This window comes from Equus quagga, chromosome 15 (genome assembly GCF_021613505.1).
Source record: "Equus quagga isolate Etosha38 chromosome 15, UCLA_HA_Equagga_1.0, whole genome shotgun sequence".
Lineage (NCBI taxonomy): Eukaryota > Metazoa > Chordata > Mammalia > Perissodactyla > Equidae > Equus > Equus quagga.
The window spans coordinates 28,534,494-28,558,632 of NC_060281.1; the positions used below are offsets into that span (position 1 = coordinate 28,534,494).

General features: G+C 59.2%; 3 protein-coding genes across 3 annotated transcripts in view; all 3 read left to right on the forward strand.

The window, feature by feature from the left end:
- TULP1 (TUB like protein 1) lies at positions 1-12,379 on the forward strand. Its single transcript, XM_046639862.1, has 14 exons — positions 1-207; positions 566-692; positions 928-1,086; positions 1,467-1,853; positions 2,609-2,710; positions 2,787-2,906; positions 3,218-3,333; positions 5,880-5,885; positions 5,988-6,158; positions 6,330-6,442; positions 7,610-7,724; positions 7,796-7,894; positions 10,040-10,211; positions 11,790-12,379. Exons 1-14 carry the CDS (start codon positions 1-3, stop codon positions 11,921-11,923), a joined length of 2,028 nt encoding a protein of 675 aa, XP_046495818.1. The 3' UTR covers positions 11,924-12,379.
- LOC124226537 (translation initiation factor IF-2-like) lies at positions 10,218-22,744 on the forward strand. The gene is made up of 2 exons (XM_046639906.1): positions 10,218-13,336; positions 22,610-22,744. Exons 1-2 carry the CDS (start codon positions 12,325-12,327, stop codon positions 22,621-22,623), a joined length of 1,026 nt encoding a protein of 341 aa, XP_046495862.1. The 5' UTR covers positions 10,218-12,324; the 3' UTR covers positions 22,624-22,744.
- Positions 22,630-24,139, forward strand: part of TEAD3 (TEA domain transcription factor 3) — a gene marked incomplete at its 5' end in the record, with an annotated part of 12,142 nt that continues 10,632 nt past the window's right edge. Inside the window, one exon of the mRNA XM_046639863.1 lies at positions 22,630-22,861. Coding sequence (XP_046495819.1) covers positions 22,630-22,861 — 232 coding nt within the window. The remainder of the gene's footprint in view (positions 22,862-24,139) is intronic.

Here is a 24,139-nt window from a genome sequence, read left to right on the forward strand (position 1 = left end):
ATGCCGCTGCAGGACGACACCCTCCGAGAGGTGTGGGCCTCCGACAGGTCCGGAAGGCACCCCCACACACACCTGGACCCTGGGGGGCCAGAGGCATGGGTGGGGAGGCGGGTAGGAAAAGGGGAGGCAGACCCTCATTCCTTTGCTACCCTCAGCGGGCACGAGGAGGAAGGCCAGAGCCCGGAGGTCCAGCGGCGCCCCAAGCAGGTATGTCACCCTGCTTGGAAAGGGGGCAGGAAGACCCCCAACTATAAGGCCACGCAGGGAGGGGATCCGGGAGCGGGGCGGGTCCCCCTCAGTGGCGTCTGGGGTTGCTTATCTGGAGTGTTTTTGTAGGAAAGGGGCGTTCGGAGGCATGGAGGGTCCGGAGGAGGAATTGGGGGTTTGGGGCATTGCACATTGCAGGTGGCCGTGATGGAGGGGAGGGGTCATCCTGCCTCACCCCAAGAAGGAGGCTGCAGTTCGCCTCCCGCTAATCTGCATTTATTCCTGACGGCTCAGGGATTAGAGGGTGACTGGCAGCCCTCACGGCCCCCCTTTCCTTCCTTTTGACCCGCACCCTCAGCGGCCCGCCCGGGGGCCGAAGTTGAGGAAGAAGAAGACGGAAGCCCCTGAGTCCCCCTGCCCCACGGCATCCAAGCCCCGGAGACCGGGCGGCGGGCGGGGGGCCGAGCCCGGGGGCGCCCCCCAGGGTGAGGGGCGCGGGAGGGAGGGACCTGCGGGCGCGCGGGGTGGAGCCCTCCCAGGGGAGGGGGAAGGGGAGAGGGGGACCCGACGGGTGGGAGCCGGGGAGGTCGGGGGCGGGGTTGGAGGGATGGATGAGAGCCGGGGAGAGGTGTCGGTGGTGGAAGCAGGCCCAGGGGAGACCCCGGGGCGAGGGGCCCCAGACGGGAGGGGGTCCTCCCTGACCCGCGCATCTCGGCCCAGCCGGGCGGAGGGGGAGGCCGCGGGAGGAGCCCGCCCCGGGGTCGGCCGAGGTCCCCGCGCCGCCGACCGTCTACACCAGGTTCCTCAGGGACCCCGAAGCCAAGAAGCGCGACCCCCGGGAAACCTTCCTGGTGGCCCGCGCGCCGCACGCGGAGGACGGTGAGAGAGGGCCCGAGGGAAGGGCGGGGGGAGAGAGGAGGAAAGGGGCTGGCCGGGAACCGCGGTGGGGAGGCGGAACACAGAAAAACCGCCTCCACTCCTCTGCTTTGTCTTTGAGCCAAAAAAAACCTTTATTCTCTTGTTCTTTCTCCCATTTCCAGATAGGGAAACTGAGGCACACAAAGTTTAAGAGTTTTGCCTTAAACTACAGCCAGGGGCCAGAGGTAGCCCAGATGGGTCTGCTCAAGGTCAGAAACAGAGACAGACAAGGACAGGGAAAAGCAGAGTGGGAGAAACAGCGGAGATGCAAAGAGACGGGCAGGGAGGGGAGAGTGTGTGAGGAGGTGAGGGTCCCAGAAAGAGCGAGGGAGGGCCTGCAGAGGAGAGTATTTTCCCTGAACAGGACTGCCAAACCCCCAGCAGTCCCCACCTCCAGCTCACTCTCCTGACTGTAGGCCCCCCCCAAGACTTGGGTGTCACCCCCATTCTTCTCCTGTTCCTGTTCCAGAAGGGGAGTCTCCCACCCCTGCCGCTCATTTACCCTCTCTGGGCAATTGAGGGACGCGGCTCCCCAGATAGGGGGGCCTACCCCAGCCCCCATTGTGAAGAGTTTCTCCCTACAGAGGATGAAGAAGAGGAGGAGGACGATGAAGATGGAGAGGAGGAAGAAAAGAGAGAGAAAATCCCTCTGCCTCCCAAGAAGCCCCCTAAAGAGAAGGCTTCTGCAGACACCAACGGGAGGCGGGCTAAGGCCCAGGCCCCGAAGGGTGGGTGTGGCGGGCGCAGAGCAGAGCACAGACACCGCCAACTAGTCCTGCCCTGGAGGGGTCAGGGCCTCGCTGATATGCAGGAGGGAGACTGAGAAAGTCACCCGGTGCCGGTCCCAGAGCATTTCTTCCCCCTGGTGGTCCTGAAAGGACCTAGATAGATATGTGCTCCCCACCGTCCCCCCTGCCCTCTGGCCCCTGCCCCCTGCCCAGAGTGCTCTGTGAGCCAGGGGAGGGCAGAGGATTTGTTTTCTTCGTGATGTTCATTTAGTTTTTTTAACAATATGAATTATTGTTATAATTTTTACAAAAGTATCAAAGTGATTGCAGTAAAAATCAATGGGGGAGTAAATGCTGGTGGCCAGGGCACCTTGCCCTGTGGCTACCGCAGTCTGCTGTAAACGTGGAGGGCGCTAGACCGCGGGCCTCCGCGTGAGGGAGAGCTCTGTCTGTGGCAGCGGCCAGAGGTTTTCAGGGGAGATGGGGTGGGAGCTGGGATTCAGAGGTTTGGTTAGAGGGCATGGCCTTCATTCATTCATTCATTCATTCATTCGGTAACTGCTTATTAACTTATTAAGCTCCTGGTGTTTGTCCAGTTTTGGACTCAGGGTTAAACATGTGAGGAGCAGAGGGCAGACCCTGGGCCTTTGTCAGGGCTTCAGCATCCCTGGGGCCTGAAGGCACCGCGAGTGGGTTGGAAGGTGGCCCTCAGCCCCAACAGGCCTTCTTTGTCTAACCCCACCCTCCATGACCAGGGGACCTGGGGAGCCCTGTCCCCCCGAGGAAACCTCTGCGCAGTAAGAAGAAGGAGGCACTGGCGGGGGAAGGGACCAAGACGAGAAAGACGAAGAAGAAAGGTGAGGCTGGTCTCTGGAGGACCAGGGGCCTCGGGGTGCCGTGGGGGGTGTGACCCCCTCCCATCCACACACGCAGGGGCTGGGGAGGCTGACAAGGACCCCTCAGGGAGCCCGGCCGGAGTGAGGAAGAAGACCCCAGCAGCCATGTTTCTGGTTGGAGAAGACGGCCCAGCTGAGAAGGCTCCCAAGAAGAAAGGTGGGTGGCAGTGGCCCCCCGGTGCCATGACATCCGAGGCTGTCCCGGGGTGGGGAGCTGGGGTGCAATGTGGGTAAGGAGTGTGGGTTCTAGAGTCAGAAGTCTTGGGGGACATCTGGATCCCCGCTTTACTAGCTGTGTGGCCTCAGGCAGGTGTCTTAGCTTTCTGAGGCTCTGGTAATAGTGAGACGGGGTTACTCTCCTGGGGTTGGGGGGTGGTCCCAGTGAGACATGGGGTGAGAAGCACTCTGCAAACCGTGAAGTACTCCGCCAGGTCAGGGGTCATCAGTGTTGTCCCCCTCCATGCCCAGGCACTCCCAAAGCCTCAGAAGACAGGAAGGAGGAAGAGGAAGAGGAGGAAGAGGGGGCAGCTGTGGTGACCACGAACAGCAATCCGAAGGGCAAGGCGAAAGGAAAAGGCAAAAAGGTTGGGGACCAGAGGGGAAAGGGGCTGAGGTCCCTTCAGGGAGCAGTGACAGGGGCCTGGGCTCCGGGGACTAGAGTGTGGGACCTCATGCACTAAGGCCGGGGAGTCACTTGGGGTCAGAATCTTGGCTCCCCCTCTGGCACCAAACTTGTGAGAACAGAAGAGGCAGTTGTGGGGGACAGGCTGGGACTGGCCACCTGGGGGCCTTCTGCCATCTGGATTCTAAGCCCTCCCCTCGGCAGCCCAACCATCAGACACAGCCGGGGGACTCACACGGCGCCCACATGAAGAGAGACACGTTTTCTGTACCAGGGAGTAGAGCCCACAGGCAGACAGGCACATGTGCACATGCCCTTGGGCACAGGGGCTGACCCATAGCCAGCGGTCCATGGTATCAAAATATTTCCACCCTACTGCTCTGAGTTCCCCAAATGCTTTCTGCCGCCCCACCCAGGACCTCCCAACCTTCCAGCAACTAAGGGGTTAACACTGGCGGTGAGGGCCCTCTGGACCCTCCTCCAGGCGACCCACGTCCATTCTGACTGAGCATTCTTCATGGGCAGTACAGCTTGTGAAATATTTTGAATATCACTCTTACTCACAAACAGGACTCAGGCACCAACATGCACAAATGATTAAGCAAGAGAGAGAGGTCCAACCGAAGAGAGAAAGTGAGGGAAGTCTTTGAGAAACTGGTTTCCATGAGTGCAGAGATCCCCATGAGGGCAGGGCCGGGGTCTTAGCTATGTGGGTTTATTAGTTTGTTCAAGAGTCGTCAGATCTCAGGGGACGGATTCACATTAGCCAACATCACCAGATACTGATGTATAAACTGCAAGGCCAGTTTATTATCTCCCTGGAGGACTATAACTGCAGTCCAGCCTTCAATACAGTAGGCCCTTGAATTCACAGCTGCAGAAATGTTTGAATAAGCTCTGGCTTTCTCCATATCACATTCCGAACATAGTCTTGTGTTTCCTAAGTTTCTTCTGGAACAGCCTAGAGTGGAGAAGAGATGCTCACTTGCCCGCAGGCTAAGGGCCCGCTCCCCAACACCAGCCTCACCTCCTACACAGTGCAAACTTGCCCTCAGCAAAAATGGCCAACCACAGCACATGTGAACCCGGGGCTTCTCAGTGGCTCAGAAATAGCATTCAATCCTCATGTGCGCACAGCAGGGCTGGCAGTCCCTTCTCTCCGCTGTTGGGGAAATTGGGGTTAGGATCTCGGCTCCCGCCTTGTGAGGGGTAGAACATGAGGGCAAAGGGCAGCAGGTTGGTGAGAACAGAGGGGCAGTTGTGGGGTCACCAGGCCAGGGCAGGCCACCCCAGGGCTTAATGCAACTCAATTGTTACTAGGAGTTTCCCCAGGGGCAAAATGAGCTTATTCATTCATTTGTTCTCTTAACCATGTATCGCTGTATAACAAAGCACCTCGAAATGTAGTGCCTTCAAACAACAAACGTTTATTTTCCTACTTTCTGTGAGTCAGAAATCTAGGAGCAGCTTAGCTCAGGGTCTTCCATGAGGCTGCAGTCAAGATGGCAGCTGGGGCGGCAGTCATCCTGAGAGCTTGACCGGAAATGGAGGAGCCGCTGCTCACATGGCTCGCTGCCGTGCTCGCTGGCTGGAGGCCTCTTCACAGGGCTGCTCAGCTCTTCTTATGACATGGCAGCCAACTTGCCCCAAAGCCTGAGAGTGGCCCAAGAGAGAGCAAGCAGAAGCCACAGTATCTTTTATGACCCAGCCTTAGAAGTGACCCCCCCCATCACTCCTGCCGCATTCTATTGGTCACAAAGACCAACCCTGGGACAGTATGGGAGGGGACCACACCAGCATGTAAATACCAGGAGGCAGGGGTCAGGGGGCCATCTTGGAGGTTGGCTACTCCATCCATTGTGTGTCTACTCTATGCCCATAATAACAGCAGAAGCCAACACTTCTGTAGCACTATGTGCACAGAACGCAGCACTCCATACCTCAGCCTCACCTCAGTTCGCCCTGAGGGTGTGTCCACCTGGAGCAAGGTCTTTCTAAAGGCTCTGGATGTCACAGGAGGCTGGGCAGCGTCCACCTCTTACTAGCTATGTGGACTTGGCCAAGGTACTTAACCTCTCTGAGCCTCAGCTGCTTCATCTGTAAAATGGGACAACCCCCTCAGCAGGTACGGAGAGGAGGATCAAACGAGTTAATATTTGCAAAGTGCTTAGAACCATACCGGGCACATCAGTAGACTTCCTATGAGTGTTTGTTAAACATATAAACTAAATAAGGTTGTCCCAGGGATCCACCCGACCCTACCCACTTCTCGGATGGAAAAACTGAGTCGCAGCAGGGTTAAAACTTGACGAACTTGACAGTTAGTGGTGGAACCAGGATTTGAACCCAGGCTGTCTGGCTCCAGAGCCTGGGCTCTTAACCACAAGCTAAAGGAAATAGTAATAAAGTGCAAACCTCCCCAGAACCCCCTAACAGAGCCCACTGAGCTGCTGGGGACCACGAGGGCCTGGCTGCAGTCTAGCTGGCCTCTGTTCTCTCCCCTCACAGAAAGCGGTGAGTGGTCCGACCTACCCTGCCTGTGTCCCGGCGCTGGGGACCTGCTGAGGGCACGGGAGCCAGGGCTCTGGGGCTGATGCACCCTCTGCCCCCACCCAGAAGGAGGAGAGGGCTCCGTCCCCACCTGTGGAAGTGGATGAACCCCGGGAATTCGTGCTTCGGCCCGCCCCCCAGGGCCGGACAGTGCGCTGCCGGCTGACCCGGGACAAGAAGGGTATGGATCGGGGCCTGTATCCCTCCTACTTCCTGCACCTGGACACGGAGAAGAAGGTGGGTAAGGGGAAGGGAGGGGGAGGGGAGAGAGAGTGGAGGTGCCAGGCTGAGGGAGGGTCTGGGGCCAAGATGAGGGGCTACAAGGCAAACAGGGCTTCTCCTCCCCTCCCCCTCGTCCTTCTGCCACCCCTCCTTCCCATCCTCTCACCTGTCTCCACCTCTGCCCAGGTGTTCCTCTTGGCTGGCAGGAAACGGAAGAGGAGCAAGACGGCCAATTACCTCATCTCCAGTGACCCTACCAATCTGTCCCGAGGAGGGGAGAATTTCATCGGGAAGCTGAGGTGGGGCTGGGAGGCTGGGGGCAGCAAGAGGGCCACAGCCAGTCTTCTCTGTCCCCTGTGCTTACAGAGTGCCCACCACACTGGACACTTGGGAACTGCCTCCAGCCCAGGGGCTCTTACACTTTATATAGATCTCTTGGGGGATCTTGTTAAAATGGTTTGGGGGTGGGGGCAGCTGGGTAGTGCAGCAGTTAAGTTTGCGTGCTCTGCTTTGGCAGCCTGGGGTTTGCAGGTCCAGATCCCAGGTGCTGACCTACCTACCGCTCATCAAGCCATGCTGTGGCAGGTGTCCTACATATAAAATGGAGGAAGATAGGCACAGACGTTAGCTCAGGGCCTATCTTCCTCAGCAAAAAGAAAAGAAAAGAAAAGGTTTGGCAGTGGATGTTGGCTCAGACCTAATCTTCCTCAAAAAAAAAAAAAAGGTTCAGTGGATCTGGAGCTTGGTGGTGGGGGTGGGGGGAGGTGTTGAGATGCTGCATTTCTAACAAGCACCCAAGTGATGCCCACCCTGCTGGTCCAGGGACCTTACCTGAAGGAGAGCATAGGCTTCAGGAGGGCAGGGCCCATGCCTGTTTTGTCCATGGTGGAATTGCTAGCCCCTGGCACATAGTAGCTACTCAATAAGTATTTACTAAGTGAATGAATGAGCAAATATTTGGCACCTACCCTGTGCTGTGTCTCCCTATCTATCTCATCTAATCTTCGCCACACATCTGAGCGGTGTGGGGAGGTGAGCCCCAGTCAGGCCTTTTTTCTTTTATTTATGTATTTAACAAACACTTATATAAGGTCTACCTATCTGTCAGGCAGAGTTCTAAGTAACTTCCAAATATTAACCCATTTAATCATCTTATCAACCAAATGAGGTAAATACTGCTATTATGCCCATTTTACAGATGGGGAAGTTGAGGCTCAGACAGTTTAGGTGGCTTGCCTAAAGTCACACAGCTGGTAAGAGAGCTGAGATTTGAACGCTGCCCAGTCTCCTTCTAGACCCAGCTTTTGAAAGACCTCATGGGAGAAGCCAGGGGCAGGGGACCGCTCCGTCCCGGGACAGCCCGCCCTGGATGGAGGAAGCTCTCAGAACTGCTCGGCTGTGAGGGAGGGTCTCGAGCAGGAGCGCGGGCGCCCCCCGCCGCGCGCCCAGCTCCGCGCTGCTTGCAGGTCCAACCTCCTGGGGAACCGCTTCACCGTCTTCGACAGCGGGCAGAACCCGCAGCACCGCGGAGGCGGCGCGGACGTGGCGAGCCTGCGGCAGGAGCTGGCGGCCGTGATCTACGTGAGGACCCCCGTCCCCCGCCGAGGCCCCGCCCCGCGCGGCGGGCCGCCTGACACGCCTCTCCCTCCCAGGAGACCAACGTGCTGGGCTTCCGAGGTCCCCGGCGCATGACCGTCATCATTCCGGGCATGAATGCGGACAACCAGAGGGTCCCCATCCGGCCCCGAAATGTGAGCCCTGCGCCTCCCTCACCCGTCTCCCCCAGGGTCCTGCTCCCGACGCCACCCTCCCCTGGGAAGCTGGGGGTGGGGGCTCAGCTTCCCCCCACCCAACCGCCGGGAACGAACTCACCCTCCTCCAGCACCTCATCATTCTGGCAACTTGTAGAATGAATTTGGGGTTTGTGTAATTGAATTCACAGAAACAAGCACAATGGCTTTTTTTTTTTCAGTTTACATCAAATCATCCATTCATGTATTCACTCAACACACATAGATTGAGTGCCAAGTGTTATTCTAGGCACCTGGAAGATGTCAGTGGACAAAGTAAAGACTCGCCCTCCCAAAGCTGGCATTCTAGTGGAGCAAGACGGTAGAGAGTATCTGTGAAAAATACGTAAATTATGTAGTATGTTAGGAAGTGATAAGTGCTATGGGGAAAAAGAAGTCGAACAGGGAAGGGTGATGAGAAGTGTGTGTGTGTAGGTTTCAATATTAATTACAGTGTCAAAGTGGGCCTCATTGAGAAGGTGAGATCTGAGCAAAGTCTTGAAGGAGGTGAGGGAGCAAGCCTGCAGATATCTGGGGAAAGAGCATCCAGGCAGAGGGAAGAGCCAGTGCAAAGGCCCTGAGGCAGCAGGATGCCTGGTGGGTTTGAGGAACAGCAAGGTGGCCAGTGTGGCTGGAGGGAGATGAGGTCAGAGAGGTGAGAGTGAGGGGCAGATAAAGCTAGTATAACCGGTTTTTACTCTGAGAGAAAGAGAATGCCATAGCAGGATTTTGAGTATAAAAGCCTGACATGATTTGACTTATATTTTAAAAAGCAAAGGTTGTTTGTTGCATGTGTGTGTGTTTGCAGGTGTAGGGTAAGATGAAGAGATGTCCTGGAGAGAGGTCCTTCAGAGTGTCCGTCCAGTTATCTGCTCCTTAGCCCTGCAGGCCGATTGAGGCCAGGATTTCAGAGACGGGATGACTGGCATGCTCCATATTCACAATGATGTCACTTTACTCATTTACAATGAAAAATAATACCCGTGTCAGCTGATCACACATCCTTCCTGGCTGGAAAGTCACACCGTAATCAGAGGCGAGCCAACCCGTGGGGCAGCAGCCATCGGAGGCTCTGGTCTGGAGGAGCCTGTGGGTCCCACACTTGCTCCTTCCGTGCCTCGAATAAACACACAGACCCTGCAGAGGCAGTGCCTCCCACGTGTGTCTGGGCTTCGTGACAACTACCCAGTGCTGCTTTGGGTCTCTCTTCAGCATCTCACAGGTCATTCTTTCTACAATCATTTATGAAAGCCAGGCACTGAAGATCCAAAAAAATCAACACAACGGTTACCATCCAAACAATATCTGATACTCACTGAGCATTTCGGCTGTGCCAGGAACTGATCTAAATAACATTACAGGTGCTATTAGCTTATTTAACCCTCACAACACCCTGTGGTAAGGGAAACTGAGGCACAGAGACGTTACTAAAATTCTGTGCCTGCCCTTAGAGTATCTAATTCTGTCCATTACAGCACAGGGGGAGGAATGGTAAGAGCGAGGTGTTATGAGAGCTCAGAGCTAAGACATCTAAGTCGGACCTGGGGTCAGGAAGCTTTCTTAGAGGACGTGATCTTGAGTGGACTCTAAGCCATGAACATGAACAGGTGACAGGGAAACTCAGGAAAGAAATATCTCAAGAGCACCATCATACAGACACCGCTTCTTCCTTCTAGAAGCTCTCTTCCAGGCCATTTTATTTTAACCACTGTTACCTGTCCATGTCCCCCAGCTCAACTGCAAGCTCCCTGTAGGTCCTAGAATGTCTGGTTCATCTTGCAATCAGGTGCCAGCATGTGGCCATTCCTAAGACCAATGGCACAAAGCCAACTACTGTGTGCCAGATGCTACTTTCCATTTTCAGCCCTCCACTCGTGTCCCACAGCAAAGCCGCATTCTCCCAGATGTCCACCCTGCCCACTAGGACACCCCAGAGACCCAGCCTGCTCTCAAGGATACCCTGAATGGATGTTCACCTCCAGGCTGCACACCTGCACACACGCTCAAGGGCGTGCGCATAGGTCCCCAGGCCCCTTCCCCTGTCAGTCCTGAGATATCTCAGCCACCCCTAATTGTCCTCTCCCTAATTCTTCCCCGGGCACCCAGGCCAGCGATGGGCTGCTGGTGCGCTGGCAGAACAAGACCCTGGAGAGCCTCATCGAGCTGCACAACAAGCCACCTGTCTGGAACGAGGACAGCGGCTCCTACACCCTCAACTTCCAAGGCCGAGTCACCCAGGCCTCGGTCAAGAACTTCCAGATTGTCCATGCCGACGACCGTGAGTGTCTGAGGGCCCAGACTGGGCTGTCCCCGGCACCCCCACTCAGGGCCTTCCCCACCTTCTCTCTCTCTCACGCTCACACGCATTGGCCTGAAGCTGTCCTTCATCCCTGGAGTTGAAACATCCACGAGGTCACTCTCTCCTGCGGGCCGTTGCCACTGTGCTCCCAGGAGCCTCAGATGTCCCGAGCCGGTGTCTTGGGGCCCATTGTGCCAGGCCCTCATTCTAGCATTGACCAGAGCCCCGGAGTAGACACTGGGATATTCCGGGTAAGACTGTGTTGAAGGGAGAGAGTTAAGCTGCTGGAGTTTGAAAACCACTGATAGCCAAACCCTCAGGATGCTGAGGCTCAGAGAGGACAGCCTCTTACCCAAAGTCTCTCAGCTCCTCCAGGCAGTTCCACTGGCCCTCCAATCTTGTTTCACAAACACTTAGACAGGGCTTTCTATGTGCCAGGCACTGTTCTCAGGAATTTACGGACATGGAATCATAAATCTTTTCAACAAGCTTGTGAGGAAGGTACTATTATCGTCCCTATGCAGCAGATGAGAAAACTGAGGCACAGAGAGGTTGAGTTACTCGCCCGAGGTCATACAGCTAGTAAGACGTAGAGCTGGAATTAGAACCCACAGAGTCTGGCTCCAGTGCCCTGGCTCTGAACCCCTTCAGGATGGCTGCCCTTCAGGAGTGGGGAATATTAATCCAGCCTTTCTGAGTGGCTACTCTCTTATCTTCTCTCAAGTAAGGTCAAAGGCCTGCCCTCAAGGAGTTAGGGAAACAAAATGTACCTGGAACGTAATTAAGGAAAGATGTCCCTGTTCCAAGGCTGGGGGAGAGGTCCCCACCAGGGGAAGGAAGTCTGGGAATGGAAAGTTGTCTCCCAAGGGACTCGAGGTTGCCAGGGTTGGCTAACAATGAGCGAGTTCCCCATCCCCCACTCCATCCTAGGGGTGTGCTCCCAGTGTCACCTGTCCCCAGGCCTTGGAAAGCTGCTCTCCAGATCACATTTCTGGTGGAGCCTGGTCTGCCGAGGTTGGGGGTATTTTTAGCAACTTCCTTTCCCTATGGATGCTGGGGGAGGTGTTGGCATTGGGGCTGGGAACCTGCACCAGATATGGGACAGCGGCTGAGTGGGGCCCCTGGATGAGGAAGGGAGCCAGGGGGCTAGTCAAGGCATTGAGCCTGGCAGTCTAAGATGGGACTTGGGGTCTAGGGGTGGAAAGAAGAAGGAATGGGGTCAGAAGACAACAGAGACGTCAGAAAAGAAGGATTCTAGGCTTCAGGACGTTTGACAGGTTCCTTTACTTAAGTGCCTGTTGTATGCATAGCCCTTGGCGGCAGAAGATAAGGCAGGGTCCCTGCCCTGGGGGTCTTACAGTCCGATGGATGGTAAAGCTGGAGGGTCGGGGTGGTTGGGCGAGATAAGAAGTGGGGGGTGGAGGGTGAATAACTGAGATGGTGGCTGAGGATTGGGGCCCCAGTGCAAGGGAGGGGGACTTTCCGCAACGTTGAGGGCATCCTCTGCCAGGACGGGGAACTCAGGTCTCAGACAGCCCCGCCCGTCTGTGCCCACAGCCGACTACATCGTGCTGCAGTTCGGCCGCGTGGCCGAGGACGCCTTCACCCTGGACTACCGGTACCCGCTGTGCGCCCTGCAGGCCTTCGCCATAGCCCTCTCCAGTTTCGACGGGAAGCTGGCCTGCGAGTGACCCGAGCAGCCCCCCGGCGCCCCCAGAGCCTGCCGGGGTGGGGCAAAGGATTCCGTGGAGGCTCGCCAGAGTCCCTTCACCAAAGCCCCCACGGAAGACTCCTCCCCTGTCGGGGGGCTGACCCCTCACGGTCTCCGGATGACCTCCATCCACTCCCCAGCCTGGCACAGGAGGCAGGGGAGTAGCTCAGACGGCGGGTCGGACGGAGATGAAGAACATCTGGAGTTGGAGCCGCACATCTGGTCGCGGAGCCAGCCTGCGCCGCTTCCCCAGCCCCCGCCCCCTGCCCCGCGCCCCAGCCACTTCCTGTCCAGGAGCAGTAGTCAGTGTTGTCTTAACCCCCTCTGGGACCGTGCTAGGGCTCCGAGGAGCTGGGGCGGGCTCGGAGGAGGGGGTAGGTGATGAGAGACGAGGGCCGGGTACCCACATCCCCAATAAAACCGCGTCCTAGGCCCAGCGGCACGGTGGTTCTTCAGCGCGTGCGGAGAACGCGACGGCGGGAGGGGTCCGGAGGGCGGGCTGGAGGCCTCCCCCCGCTCCCGCCCAGGCCCCGGGCGCTCCCGCGTCCCCTCCCCCGCGCCCATCGCCGGTCCTACCGAAACTCGGCGGGCTCGCAGTGTCGAGACGCCCCCCATGGGGGCCCCGGGGAGCCGGGCCGAGAGGGAGGGCCTCGGAGGTCCGGGAAGAGGGGGAAAGGGAGAAATTCGAGAAACAAGCCTCTCGGGGAGAACCAGACAAACCGGGTCCGGGCAGGGCGGGCGCAGCCGCCAGGGCGGGGCCGGGTCTGGGGCCCCGGGAGTGGGGGGCGGGCTCTCGGGCGGGAGCGGGCGCTCCGCCTGGGCGGCTCGGGCCTGGGCGGCGGGGGGGAGGGAGCCCCGAGGCCCGGGCTCTCCAGCTCCGCTGGGCTCCTCGTGACGCGGCACCCGGGCCCGGGCACCGACGGGAGTCCTGCCCCCGAGGCGGGAGCTCCGCCCTCGGCCCCGCCCAGGCCGGAGCCCCAAATTGCGGCGGGGTGCCGGGGAGGTGCGGTGAGGCCCGGCGCGCCGCGGAGGGTGGGAGCGCCGCACCTGCGGGCGAGCAGGGGGCGGCCCGGGCCGCGAAGCCGCGGGGTAGGCAGCCCGAGCGCCGGTGGGGGCGGCCCGCGCGGCCCCGCCCCTCCCGGCCGGTGCCCGCCCCCTGCGCGCCCCGCCCCCTCCTTCCCCGCAGCCCCCACCCCCCGCCCCGGCTCCTCAACACAAACTTTCCGTCCCGCTCGCTCCCTCCTCCGCGCCCGGCGCCTCCCGCTCCAGCCCGGCTCATTCCGCACATTCCGGCCAGCCCCCTCCCCACGACCCCCCTTCCCCGGCCCCCCTCGCAGCTCCCTCGGGCCCGGCGGAGCGGCCTGGCCGGAGCGCCCCCCCGAGCTCGGACCAGGTAAGCCCGGCGGACGCCAGGAGGAGGCCCTGCTGGGAGAGGTGGTTTGGTTGGTTGGTTCTGGATGGGGGTGGGGGGGCGCTCGAGGGGGGCTGGGTCCCCGAGCTATTGTCCAGCCGGAGCCGGAGCCCCGGATCCGAGTGCCGGGAAGTTTAGAGGGAAGGGGGGAAAGCTCTCCGGGAAGCCCCGCCCACCCCTCGCGCCCCCCCGCGACCCGGACGAGTTGGTCCCGGGAGGTAGGGGAGCCGGGAGATGGTCCCCGGTGCCGCCGCCTGTCCCACCGTCCGCGCGTGGGGTGTCGAGGCAGGGCTCTGCGGGCCTCACGGCTTGGGGGCCTGCCACCGGGGAGCTCGTCCCGGGGCGCCCGGGCTCGGGCCCTGCCGCCCTTTGGACTCCGGCTCGCGCTCTCGGAGCCCGCCCGGCCCCAGCTCCGCGCAGGCCTCGGCCCGGCCTCCCGGCGCCCGGCCGGCTCGTGCGCGCGGCGCCCGCGGCTGCGCTGGGCTCTGGACGGCGTCTGGGAGCGAAGCTGCGCCCCTGGGCGGGTGCCCCCGAAAGCAGAGGCGGGGGCTTCAGCTCCCTCCAGTTCTGCCGCCTGTGCCGAAGTGGAAGTTCGGAGTTCCAGCCCTGAGCCCTGTGAGCCTGGCTCGCAAGGGGCTGGATTTGGGGCCTTCTCTTCGCCACACTTCCTCAGAGCCCTTGTTTAGACTTTAGAGGTTTGAAGAAGGCTTGTCCCCCGAGGATCACCACCATTGTCTGTCATGCCCTATGCCGTTTACTCCTGCCTAGGGAGGGAAGGACCGGAGTGCCTGTCAGTTTCTGGTTTCCTAGCCTAGCCAGGCCCTAGGGCAGTGTCAATGAGACCCCACTCTGTCACCTTTCTGGGAGAGGGGCCCTGATCCAGGGCTGAGAGATTCTTTCTGGACAAGGGGCCCTGGGGGAGGGCTTCTCAGGGGGCACCTCCCTCTGTGTCTTCCCTCTCTCCAGGTAGAGGCAGAACCAGGTCAGGCCTGGACTTGTAGCCCAGGAGAGCAGGGGGTGGGGGTGGGGGCTGGACACATCTCCAAGGGGCTGGTGCCCGAGGCACTCTGTGTATCCGCTCTCCTGCGGCCTGATTCTGTGTACACATGTTCCACCCCAGTGAAGGGGGCCAGGACACCTTGCTGGCCCGATGCTGGGGGCAGCCTGGGGCAAGGAGGGAAATCCTAAGTCCCTAAAGTTGGAGATTTGGGGGAATTATGTCCTCCTCTTTCCCCGATTCTTGTAGCTCCCTTTCCAAGACCTCTTTCCTAGGGCTGCCACACCAGGATGTGGTTCTGTGGTCTTCTGGATCCCTGTTTACCCTCCAGGCAGGGCATGGAGAGACATATCTTCTAGGACTAGGCTATCTGGTGAGGGTGACATCAGGGGCCCTGGATGCCCCCTCCTCAGAGGCAGGCTGGGAGCCAGTGGCAGTCTCAGCCTCTTGGGCCTTACCCCACCCCACTAGGGAGGTAACAGTAATTCATGCTAATTAATGCATTGGGCTGGGGAATGGCTGAGTAGGATGGTCAGTGTTGGCAGGACAGAACTCTGTGTGTGTGTGTGTGTGTGTATGTGTGTCTGTCCGTCTCTCTCCTAGGCCCTGCTCCCGCCCTCACGCTCACATTTGCAGACCCTGGTCCATTCTGCCAGTTGAGGAAATATTAAAACCAGAATGAGATATCTCAGCAGAGGTCAAGAGATAAGAGCACTGGTCCCAGCTGGGCCTTTAACCTCTGTGTCATCTTGGTGGAGCTCTTTGGGCCTCCGTTTCCCTGGTTGGGATAAGTGACTTCGCAGGTCCCTTTTCTCCGAGTTCCTCCCAGAGTCTCTCTCTCCCAGTGGGCCTTCCTTCTCTCACTGTGGAACCTGAACCTGATGGGGTCTGGAGAGGTGTGTGACTGATCCCAGGGGTCTCAGGAGAAGGTGAGGGCAGCCGGGGGGTGACTGAGGGGTGGCTACACCGGTGAGTGGCTGAAAAGGCTGCAGCAGCAGGCGCCAAGGGACAGGGGTGCCAGCTGGAGCTGGCGGGACTGGCCTTCTGAAGAGGTGGGGTCGGCAAGGCTGGACGGCGTGAATAGTGGTCAGAAGCCGCATGGATGGAGGGCCTCTCTGCCCGACTCCCAGACCCCCCTAGGGGCTCAGCGTGGAAGCCGGGAGGGGAAGAAGCTATCAGTCCTGCCCGCCTCCTCACTCAGGAAGGGGAGAGGGGTCTGCTCACAGCGAGGAGAGCGGGGAAGGGAGCAGGTGGTGCCAGACCATGGCGGGCGGTCTCTGGTCAGAGCTAGGGCAGACGTAGCAGATCACACTTGGCCCTGTCCTCATTCCCTCTCCTCCCTCTTGGTGTTATGCCAGCCTAGGATTGTCTGTGGAAGAGGGCAGAGGGCAGAGGGCTCTGCCCATCCTCTCAGGGTCCCGCAGAAGGCTGAAGGCAGGGACCAGAGAATCTGTCTCTCTTCGGATCCCCAGAGCCCCAGCCCCTGGGGTTTCCTAGAGTGCTGATTGCTTCCTGTACTCCGTGCCAGGCCCGAAAGGACAGGAAGTGAGAGGGAAATGAGAGTGCAACCGTGTGTGACGCTGGATGCGTGTGAGAGAGACACTGAGTGGGACATTCTGTGTGGGTGAGACTGTGTGGGGGTGGATGCGTGTGTGAGAGAACCGGGTAAAACCAGATTGTGTGTGTGACTGCACGTGAGGTTGGACATATACCTGAGAGAAACTGGCTGTGACGATGTGACATGGTCTGTAACTTGGGGACATTCACGTGTGAGAGAGAAACTGTGACATTCTCGGTGTGTGATTGATACTGCATGGACGTGAGAGAAACCGAATGAGTGATGTTCTTAATGTGGCCCTGTGTGACGCTGCATCTGTATGGGTGACATTCTCTGTGTGTGAGTGGCCATCACCTGGGGTACATTTATCAAAGAAACTGTCTGCTTGACCAACGGTGTGAGCCTGTGCCTGACCCTGGATGGCACTCTAATGCTCCACGTGTGTGAGGGACGCTGCGATCTTGTGACGCTGTGTGCGTCAGAAGCAGAATGGGTGGCGTTCTCTGGGATATATGATTCTGTGATGTGACTACTTATGGTGCTGTATGTGTGTGAACAGCGTATGAGATGGGGTCAGGTTGGTAGAAACTCTGATGGTCCGTGTGTGACTGTATATGACACTATGTATGAGAAAAACCGGGTGACAATATGATATATGTGTGTGTGTGTGAGGAGAAACCATTGTGACAGGTAGAATATATTCAGTACACTCTCTGTGTGCTGAGAAGCTGTTGTCATAAGCTGAGTGTGAAGTCAGGTGTGTAGGTGAAACCGAACGTGAGAAAGAAACCCCACGTGCAGCTCTGCGTGTGAGAGAAACTGTGTGGGGTGTGACTGAGACTGACTCTGTGGGTGGTCACTACCTGAGACTGTTTGGGACTGTAGGATGGTGTGGGTGACATCCTTCAGGGCTGTGCCAGACACGGCGTGGGATACTGTGTGTGACAAATTTGGGGGCCTGTGACCCCGATGCATGCGGCGTGTATGTGGAGGACCGTGAAAAAGATAACTGTTAAAAACAAGGAAGGGATGTACTTAATGCCACTGAATTGTGCACTTACAAACAGTTAAAATGGTACATTGTATGTTATGTATATTTTATGACAATAAATTTAAAAACAAAACAGAAAGGAGAGAGGTGCAGCTCACGGTGAATGCAGGACAGTGGCTGTGAAGAGGGTCGTGTGTGGAAGAGAGAGGAGGGGCCGAGAGAAAGCCTGTGTGTTTACAGATGACATTGTGGCTCTCGTGACGCAGAGACTGACTCAGTGACTGGTGGCAGCTCAGTGGGTGACCCAGAGGACAAGGGGCCTGGGCTGGGGAGGCCCACTGACATGTTAATTGGGAACCCTGAAACCCAGTTTCCCAGGTTACCCATTGGCTGCCTCCCTGCCCACCCAACCTGGGTACCTGGCCTTCGCTGGGACAAGATGAAGCGACAAGACTGTCTTGAGTTGGGGTGAAGGGAGGTCTGGGAACTGGGCCCTTTCTTTCTGCAGGAGGTTTGAGGGCTCTGAGTCTCGACCCTCCCACCGTCCTACACTTCTGGGGGGCAGGGTGATGGTGGGGGTGCGCTTTGGAGAAGGCAGGCTGGGGGCCACCACACCCCCTTGCTCCCCAGAAGCCCCTGCCCGAGTAGTGGGGGTGGATGGGTGCGGAGAATTTTGATTCCCAAATTGGAAGCACATTAATAAGCAGAGGAGAGGGGAGGAGGCCCCCCCACCTCCCTCCTAGTGGGCTCTGCAAATTGCTTCCTCCTGTAAAAATCTCAACCCTGCTCCAGGGAGGAGAGTCCCCCCTCCCCAGCCTGGCAGGGTGCGGCCACTTGGCAGGGTCCCTCAGGGGTCCTTGGACTGGCGGTGGAGGAGGCAGACACCATCCCCAACCCGCCCTGCTCTCCTGTCCCGACCAGACCAGACGTGGCCACTGCTAGGGTGGGAGCCTCTGGCAGCTGGAGAACAGCTGGCCTCGCTGTGGGGGCGGGTGGGGAAGAAGGAGGGAAAGGCAGAGGGGGTGATGAGGCTCCCTTAGCCCTCCTCAGCTGCCCTCCCCATCCTCAGCCCCCTGGCTGGTCATCGGCTTGGGGGCGGGGGATTTGGGATGCAACTGCCCACTTCTCTGACCTTCCTGCACTTTGAGTGGTGATGAAGCCAGAGCACTTTGGGGGCTGGGGTCCCTGCAAGAGTAGACGGCTGCTGGCCACTAGATCCAATAGGGCCCTGGGCTGGTTCATGGGGAGGGGTAAGTGGAGGGGAGGGAGTTGGGGAGCATCTGCCTCAACTTGACTTGCCTGCATCAGAGGCTCTGGGAGAGCCCAAGCTTCAGGCTGCACCCCTCCCCCGCCTTGAAAGGGAGGTATAGGGCTGGGTGGTCTGAAGGCTGCGGGGGCCGATGCGGGTGGGGGTCTAGGGCCTCTGCAGCAGCCACAACTCTGGCAACTCTGGCCTCGTCTCTGGAGCTGTCCAGCCAGTTATTCCAGCAGGTCTGGCCCCAGGGTGGGGAGTGGGCAGCAAGGTACCCCTTATCTTCCCCAGGGCCCCAAAGCCTGCTCACCCAGCCTCCCAGCTCCCATCCCTGCCACCACCCAGAGGCGCCTGCTGCCCTAAGGAGGCTGAGGGCCCCGGGAGAGGGGAAGCGGGTGCAGCTGGTCAGATTGAGGGTAAAGGTAGGGAGAGCACAGGAGGTCCAGCCTGTTGTCCTAAGGGGCCCTCTGCAGAGGGAAACAGGAGGTGGGAGGGGGGGCGGAGTGCAGATGAGACAGGAGTGGGGATGTCCTGAACAGGGCCCTGTGGTGGCTGACCCCAGCCCCCAGCCCCCAGCCATGGCTTCTCTTGTCACTGCTTCCCTCCAGGTCCGCCCTGGCCTCTGGGTCTTTCTGTTGGCTCCCGCGTGTGCGAGCACCCTCTCCCATTCTCCCTCTCGTTCCCTCTCTGCTGGTCCCCTCCCGCTCGCCCCTCCCTCACAGGCCTACTGTTTCTGAGATTGCTGCTCTTTCCCCTTCCTGCCCCTGTCACCCTCCTCACTGTGTGTCTCCGTCTCTGCAGACCTGGATCTGTCGGTCAGGGCCCTGTCTCCCTCCCCTGTGGATTGGCCTCTCCTCAGCGCTCTACTGTTCTCTCTGTCTGTCTCTGTCTCTCTCTGGGTCTGTCTCCAAAGTTCGCTCTCTGGGTTCTCGTTTTCTGTCCCTCACTCTGGGACTCTGCTGTCTCTCTTGTCTGTTTTCTCGTCTGTCCGTCTCTGAGTCTGTCTCCCCTACTTACCCTACCCTGCCGTCTCCCCGACACTGTCTCCCCTTTCCCTTCTGTCTGTCTCAAGCTCCATGCCCCTCACTTGGGCCTTTCTCCCTCTCTCCCACCCCTCTTGGTGGCACAGCCCAGCAAGGCAGAGGTTCCAGATACCTGGGTGAGCGTCAACAAGCAATTGGGGGAGCTGCCACCCCTCCCAACCCCTCTCCACAGGGGCAAGACAAGACCCCATCCTGGGCTGGGGCCATCCCAGGGGGCCTGCCCTCTCACCCCAAGCAGCCCCCTCTAGAGCCCCGTCCACCGTGCCTGAGTCCCACATGTGCCTCTCAGGCCAGCCCTGCAGCTGTCTGGGGAGCCTAGCCTCCTCTCTCACCCCCAGCGTTGGGTCCCCGTGGCTTGGGGGTCTAAGGAGAGGAGGGTGAGCCCGAACTAGTCTCTGTCCTCATTCCGCAACAGCAGTAACTCTGGGAAGACCAGAGCAGCCTGTCCAGAATCCTGGTGCACAGCCCCTGCTGAGTGATGCCATAGCACAGAGACCCCAGTCCAGCCCCCAGCCTGGCGCAGCTGCCTGCCCGCCATTGCCCATTGGTGTGCCTCAGCCTGTGGGTACAGATATTCTCATCTGGGTGTCAGCCCCACACCACACAGTGTACCTGCACACAGGTACCCCTGTGCATGGCTGTGTGAGGTGGGGGTCACCTGCGGGCCCCTATGTGGGTGCCTCTGCCCGCAGGAGTGTTCCTAGAAAGTGAGTCTTGCATGTGCCCAGGAGCCAGCGGAAGGGACGGTGGGCCCTCTTCTCTCCTTGACTTGTCCTTGTAGCCGCCCCCTCGGCTCCCCTCCCCCTCACCAGCTGCCAGCAGTCCCAGCCAGGGGCTGCCGCCCCGCCCCCCCCCCCCCCCCCCCCCAGTCTGTCCCAGCTCCCAAGCGCTGCTGTGTTCGCCATATTTGGCCACAGTGCTCCTGCGGGGGGCGGGGCGGGGCTGACATCACCCCGAGAAGGGGGGGCCACCGCCTGGATGAGGGGAGGCAGGCAGAGGCTTGGGGGAGGCAGGAAGGTTGCTTTTAAAAGTCTGGGGCTGCTAGGGCCCCCCATGCGCTGGGCCCCTGCTGCTCTGAGGGAGGCCTCAGGAAAGGATTTGGGGGGAAGTGGGTTGACAGCTCTATTAGGAGGGGTTTTGGCTTGCTGCAGCCCTTCTTCTGTCTTCCTTCTGACAGCCCGTGGCAGTGTCAAGCCTGGGGGAGGCCCTGCATCCCAATCACCTCAATATTGGCATCTCTAGGACCCCCAGACTCCCTACACCCCTCACATTTGCATTCCAAGAACTTGGCCTTGGGGCTGAGGAGGGGCTGGGGATGGGAGACAGCGTCCTGCGGTGAGAGACAGGCTGCGGGTAGAGGAGTGTGGCCCCTCTACCAGCCCCTCTGACTGGCCAGGCATGTGGCTTCCTCTCTCCCTGGCTGCCCTCTGGGGCAGGAGAGCTATTTCTGGTGGTCTTGGAGGCCTCACAGAAAGGGCTACAGCAGTGTGGGGGTCCTTGAAGTTGCTCCAACCACTTGGGCTGAGGGAGGCCCCCTGGACTGAACCCCACTGGGCAGACTCAAGGTGGTTGCCATGACAACTGGGCCTCCTTTCTCACTACAGGTGGTGGGACATCTGAGCTCCATCTTCTTGATTAAAAGACTGAAGCCAGATTGACTGGGTTCCCCCCTTGACTCTAGCACTTCCTAGCTGTGTGTCCTTGGGCAAATTGCTTGAGCTCTCTGTTCCTTGGTTTCTGCACTTGTAAAGTGGGAATAATAATAGTATCTACCCCATAGGTTATTGTGAGGATTAAATGACTGAATTTGGGTAAAATCCCAGAACAGAGCCTGCCATATGGCAGATGCTGTCATTAGCAGTAATATGTAGTTTAAACTCTATATCCATATGATATTCAGGCCCTCCCCATCTCATGCCACTAGTGGCCCCCTTCAGGCCTCCCTAAGCAAACTGGTGGCCCCACAGGGAGAACCCCTACCCATTTAGCAGAACCTGGAATTCATGTCTGAGGGGAAAGAACTTTCTTCCCTGGCTTCTGAGAGGGTCCCTCGCCTCTCTGCCTGCTTTTCCTGCGGCCCCGAGCCAAGCCGCGGGATCTAGCCATCTCGGGCTCTAGGCTCCCAGGCCCCTGATGTGCACTAAGCATGCAGGTTCTGAGGCCGGAGGGGGTTGGCCGGAGACTTGGGGCTGTGTGTGTTGGGGACTGGCAGGGTACAGTCTAAATTAATAACCGAGCCTGGTGTATGCAGGGAGCACAGTTTACAGAGCCCAGGCCCGTCCTCGATGTGGGCCAGGGCAGAGGCTGGCGTGTGGGTAGTTTACGGGCTGCTGTGGGGCCGGCAGGAGCGGGAACAGGAAGTGGGCTGGAGGAGCAGGTGGGGTTGAGCAAGGCTGTGGGCCAGGCACCTTCTCCGCCAGCGTCGCTCCCTTCTTGCAATTCCCGGGGCAGTTCCAGCCCCACGATTAGATTTCTTGCCCGGGTTCTTGTGAGTTCTCTTATGGGGAAGGCAAAACCACCCCCTTCCTGGGTCCCTCCTCATCCCACAGGGCATCCTCAGCAGGGTTGCATTGATGCTGGGGGGAGAGTGAGAGGCGCGGGTCCCTGCTTGGTGATCCCAATGACAGGGAGGAGGAGCTGGCAGAGTGGGAGCCCAGGAGCCCCTCTGAGAGCCCAGGAGACACTGGGCTGCCCTTGTGTTCCTCCTCTCTCTGCTCCTCCTGAAGCCTTTGGCAGCTGTGTGACCTGTGGGCCTCAGTTTTCCTCATCTGAATCCTGGGCGTCGCTCCTCGCCCTCCCTGCCTGGGTTTCAAGGATTGAATGAATATGAAAGTGCTGTGTGGATATAGATAGGCGTTATCATTGTGGTTATTGATCACCACCAGTACTGTGTCTTAAGTGTCATGAGCCAGGCATTGGGGTCAGCATTTTGTCATGATCTTATTTTTCTTTTTTTGTTGGGAAATATTTACCCTGAGCTAACATCTGTTGCCAATCTTTCTTTTTTTTTTTTCCTCCCCAAAGCCCCATACATAGTTGTATATTCTAGTTGTAGGTCCTTCTAGTTCTTCTATGAGCCACTGCCACAGCATGGCTGCTGACAGACGAGTGGTGTGGTTCTGTGCCCAGGAACCAAACCAGGGCTGCCAAAGTGGAGTGCACCGAACTTTAACCACTAGGCCATCAGGGCTGTCTCAATCTTGTTTAGTTTTAACCATCAGACCTCAAGGAGACTCTTTCCTTATTTCATAGGACAGAGGCTCGGAGAGGTGAAGTAGCTCACCCAAGGTCACACAGTGTGATAAGCATAACCTCTGGTTACCTCCACCCTACCCTGGAGCACCTGCCTCTGGGGTGGGAGATTGCTGTGGTCTGGGAGGACCCTGGCCCTAACCCCTCTGCCTCTGCCCCCAGGCTCAGGCTGCTGAGTGGGCTCAGGCCCGGAGCCCAAAGCAACCAGCACAATAGCGTCCAACAGCTGGAACACCAGCAGCAGCCCCGGGGAGGCCCGGGAAGATGGGCCCGAGGGCCTGGACAAGGGGCTGGACAACGACGCGGAGGGCGTGTGGAGCCCAGACATTGAGCAGAGCTTCCAGGAGGCCCTGGCCATCTACCCGCCCTGCGGCCGCCGCAAGATCATCCTGTCGGATGAGGGCAAGATGTATGGTGCGTGTGGGTAGGCACAGGGACACTGGCCGGGACTGGGGGAGGTGGCCTGGCCCTCGCCGGCCCCTCCCCCTGCTCTCTGCCCCCTCACCCAACCGGTTTGGCGAAGTCCTGCCAACCCGCCATGGGCTGGGCGAGTCTGGGCGTGCAAGCCTGTGTGTCTGGATCCTCCTCATAAACAAGCCGGGCTTGCCCCCTTCAGAGCTCGGCCCACACCTTGACACCCCCGTCCGCTCCTGCTCCTCCCGCCTGCTGGCCTGGAGGTTTCGGGGTGACTCAGTGGGCCCAGGAAACTGGGTCAGTCTGGTGTGCTCCAGGCTAGGCCTGGGAGAGGGTGCCTCCCCTGGGAGGATGTAGGCTAGCCGAGGGGGGAGGCCTGGGGTGGGAGTCCCGGCACAGAGCGGGGGGTTTCCCAGTGTGAGTTCCCTCTGGGGTATGGGGGGCAGGGGGGAGGGGCTGCAGGGTGGTGCAAGGCCACACCGTGACAAGGGCTGGGGCCTCATTCTTTCCTCACACCCCCACCCAAGTCTCTCCTGGCCCCTCTCTTTGCCATCTTGCCCACCTCCTGCCTCCAGAAGGGAGTGTCCCCGTCTCATCCAGCCCTGAGAGGGCTCTCCCAGAGCTGCATTTTTGGGATAACTCAACCCTTCTGGGCCTGGCTCCTTGCCAGCTCCCTCCAACCCTGGGTGATAGCCTGTGGCTGAGTGAGGCAGGCCCTCAGCCTGTCCCCTCCCAGCATCCAGTACCATGCGGGGCACAGGAAGGAGACAGCTGGGCCGAGTGGTAAGGGCTGCCGCCTGTCCCGCTGCCCCCGCCCTCTGCGCCCGCACGCCCCTCAGCCCAGAGCCCCGCTCATGGGCCAGGCAGATGTTCCATGGCGCCTTCTGGAGGGCGGGGGCTCCCTGCCCCCAAGGCTCCCCTCCCAGATGGCTGGGGCAGCCCCACAGGGTATTTTTAGACAGGGCGAGGGAGTGGGGTGGAGGGGGCAGGCAGGAAGGGAGGGGCAGTGGGGCTGGTTCTGTCATCCAAGAGGAATTTGGAGAATGTGGCTGTTCTGGGGAGGCTATGGGGCCGGGGGACAGGAGGCCTGGATTTGGGGGGTAAGAGGTATACACTCTAAGGATGTGGACATAGCCTTAGCCATGCGTCCCAAGCACCCCCTTCCTGGGGCCAAGTGCCCTGGATGCTGGCCAGCTTCTGGCGCTCAAGGGTCTGTGGTGCTGCACAGAGCGCCCCCCTCAAGGCCGATAGGCAATTGGGCTCTCTCGCAGGGCAGGG

Bases quoted from the DNA above. Each gene is read 5' to 3' on its own strand.
- TULP1 (XM_046639862.1), top strand. From the start codon at position 1: ATGCCGCTGCAGGACGACACCCTCCGAGAGGTGTGGGCCTCCGACAGG. The intron at 2,711-2,786 runs GTGAGGCTGGTC...CCACACACGCAG, and splicing joins GAGAAAGACGAAGAAGAAAG to GGGCTGGGGAGGCTGACAAG. The intron at 6,443-7,609 runs GTGGGGCTGGGA...CGCTGCTTGCAG, and splicing joins AATTTCATCGGGAAGCTGAG to GTCCAACCTCCTGGGGAACC.
- LOC124226537 (XM_046639906.1), top strand. From the start codon at position 12,325: ATGAGAGACGAGGGCCGGGTACCCACATCCCCAATAAAACCGCGTCCT.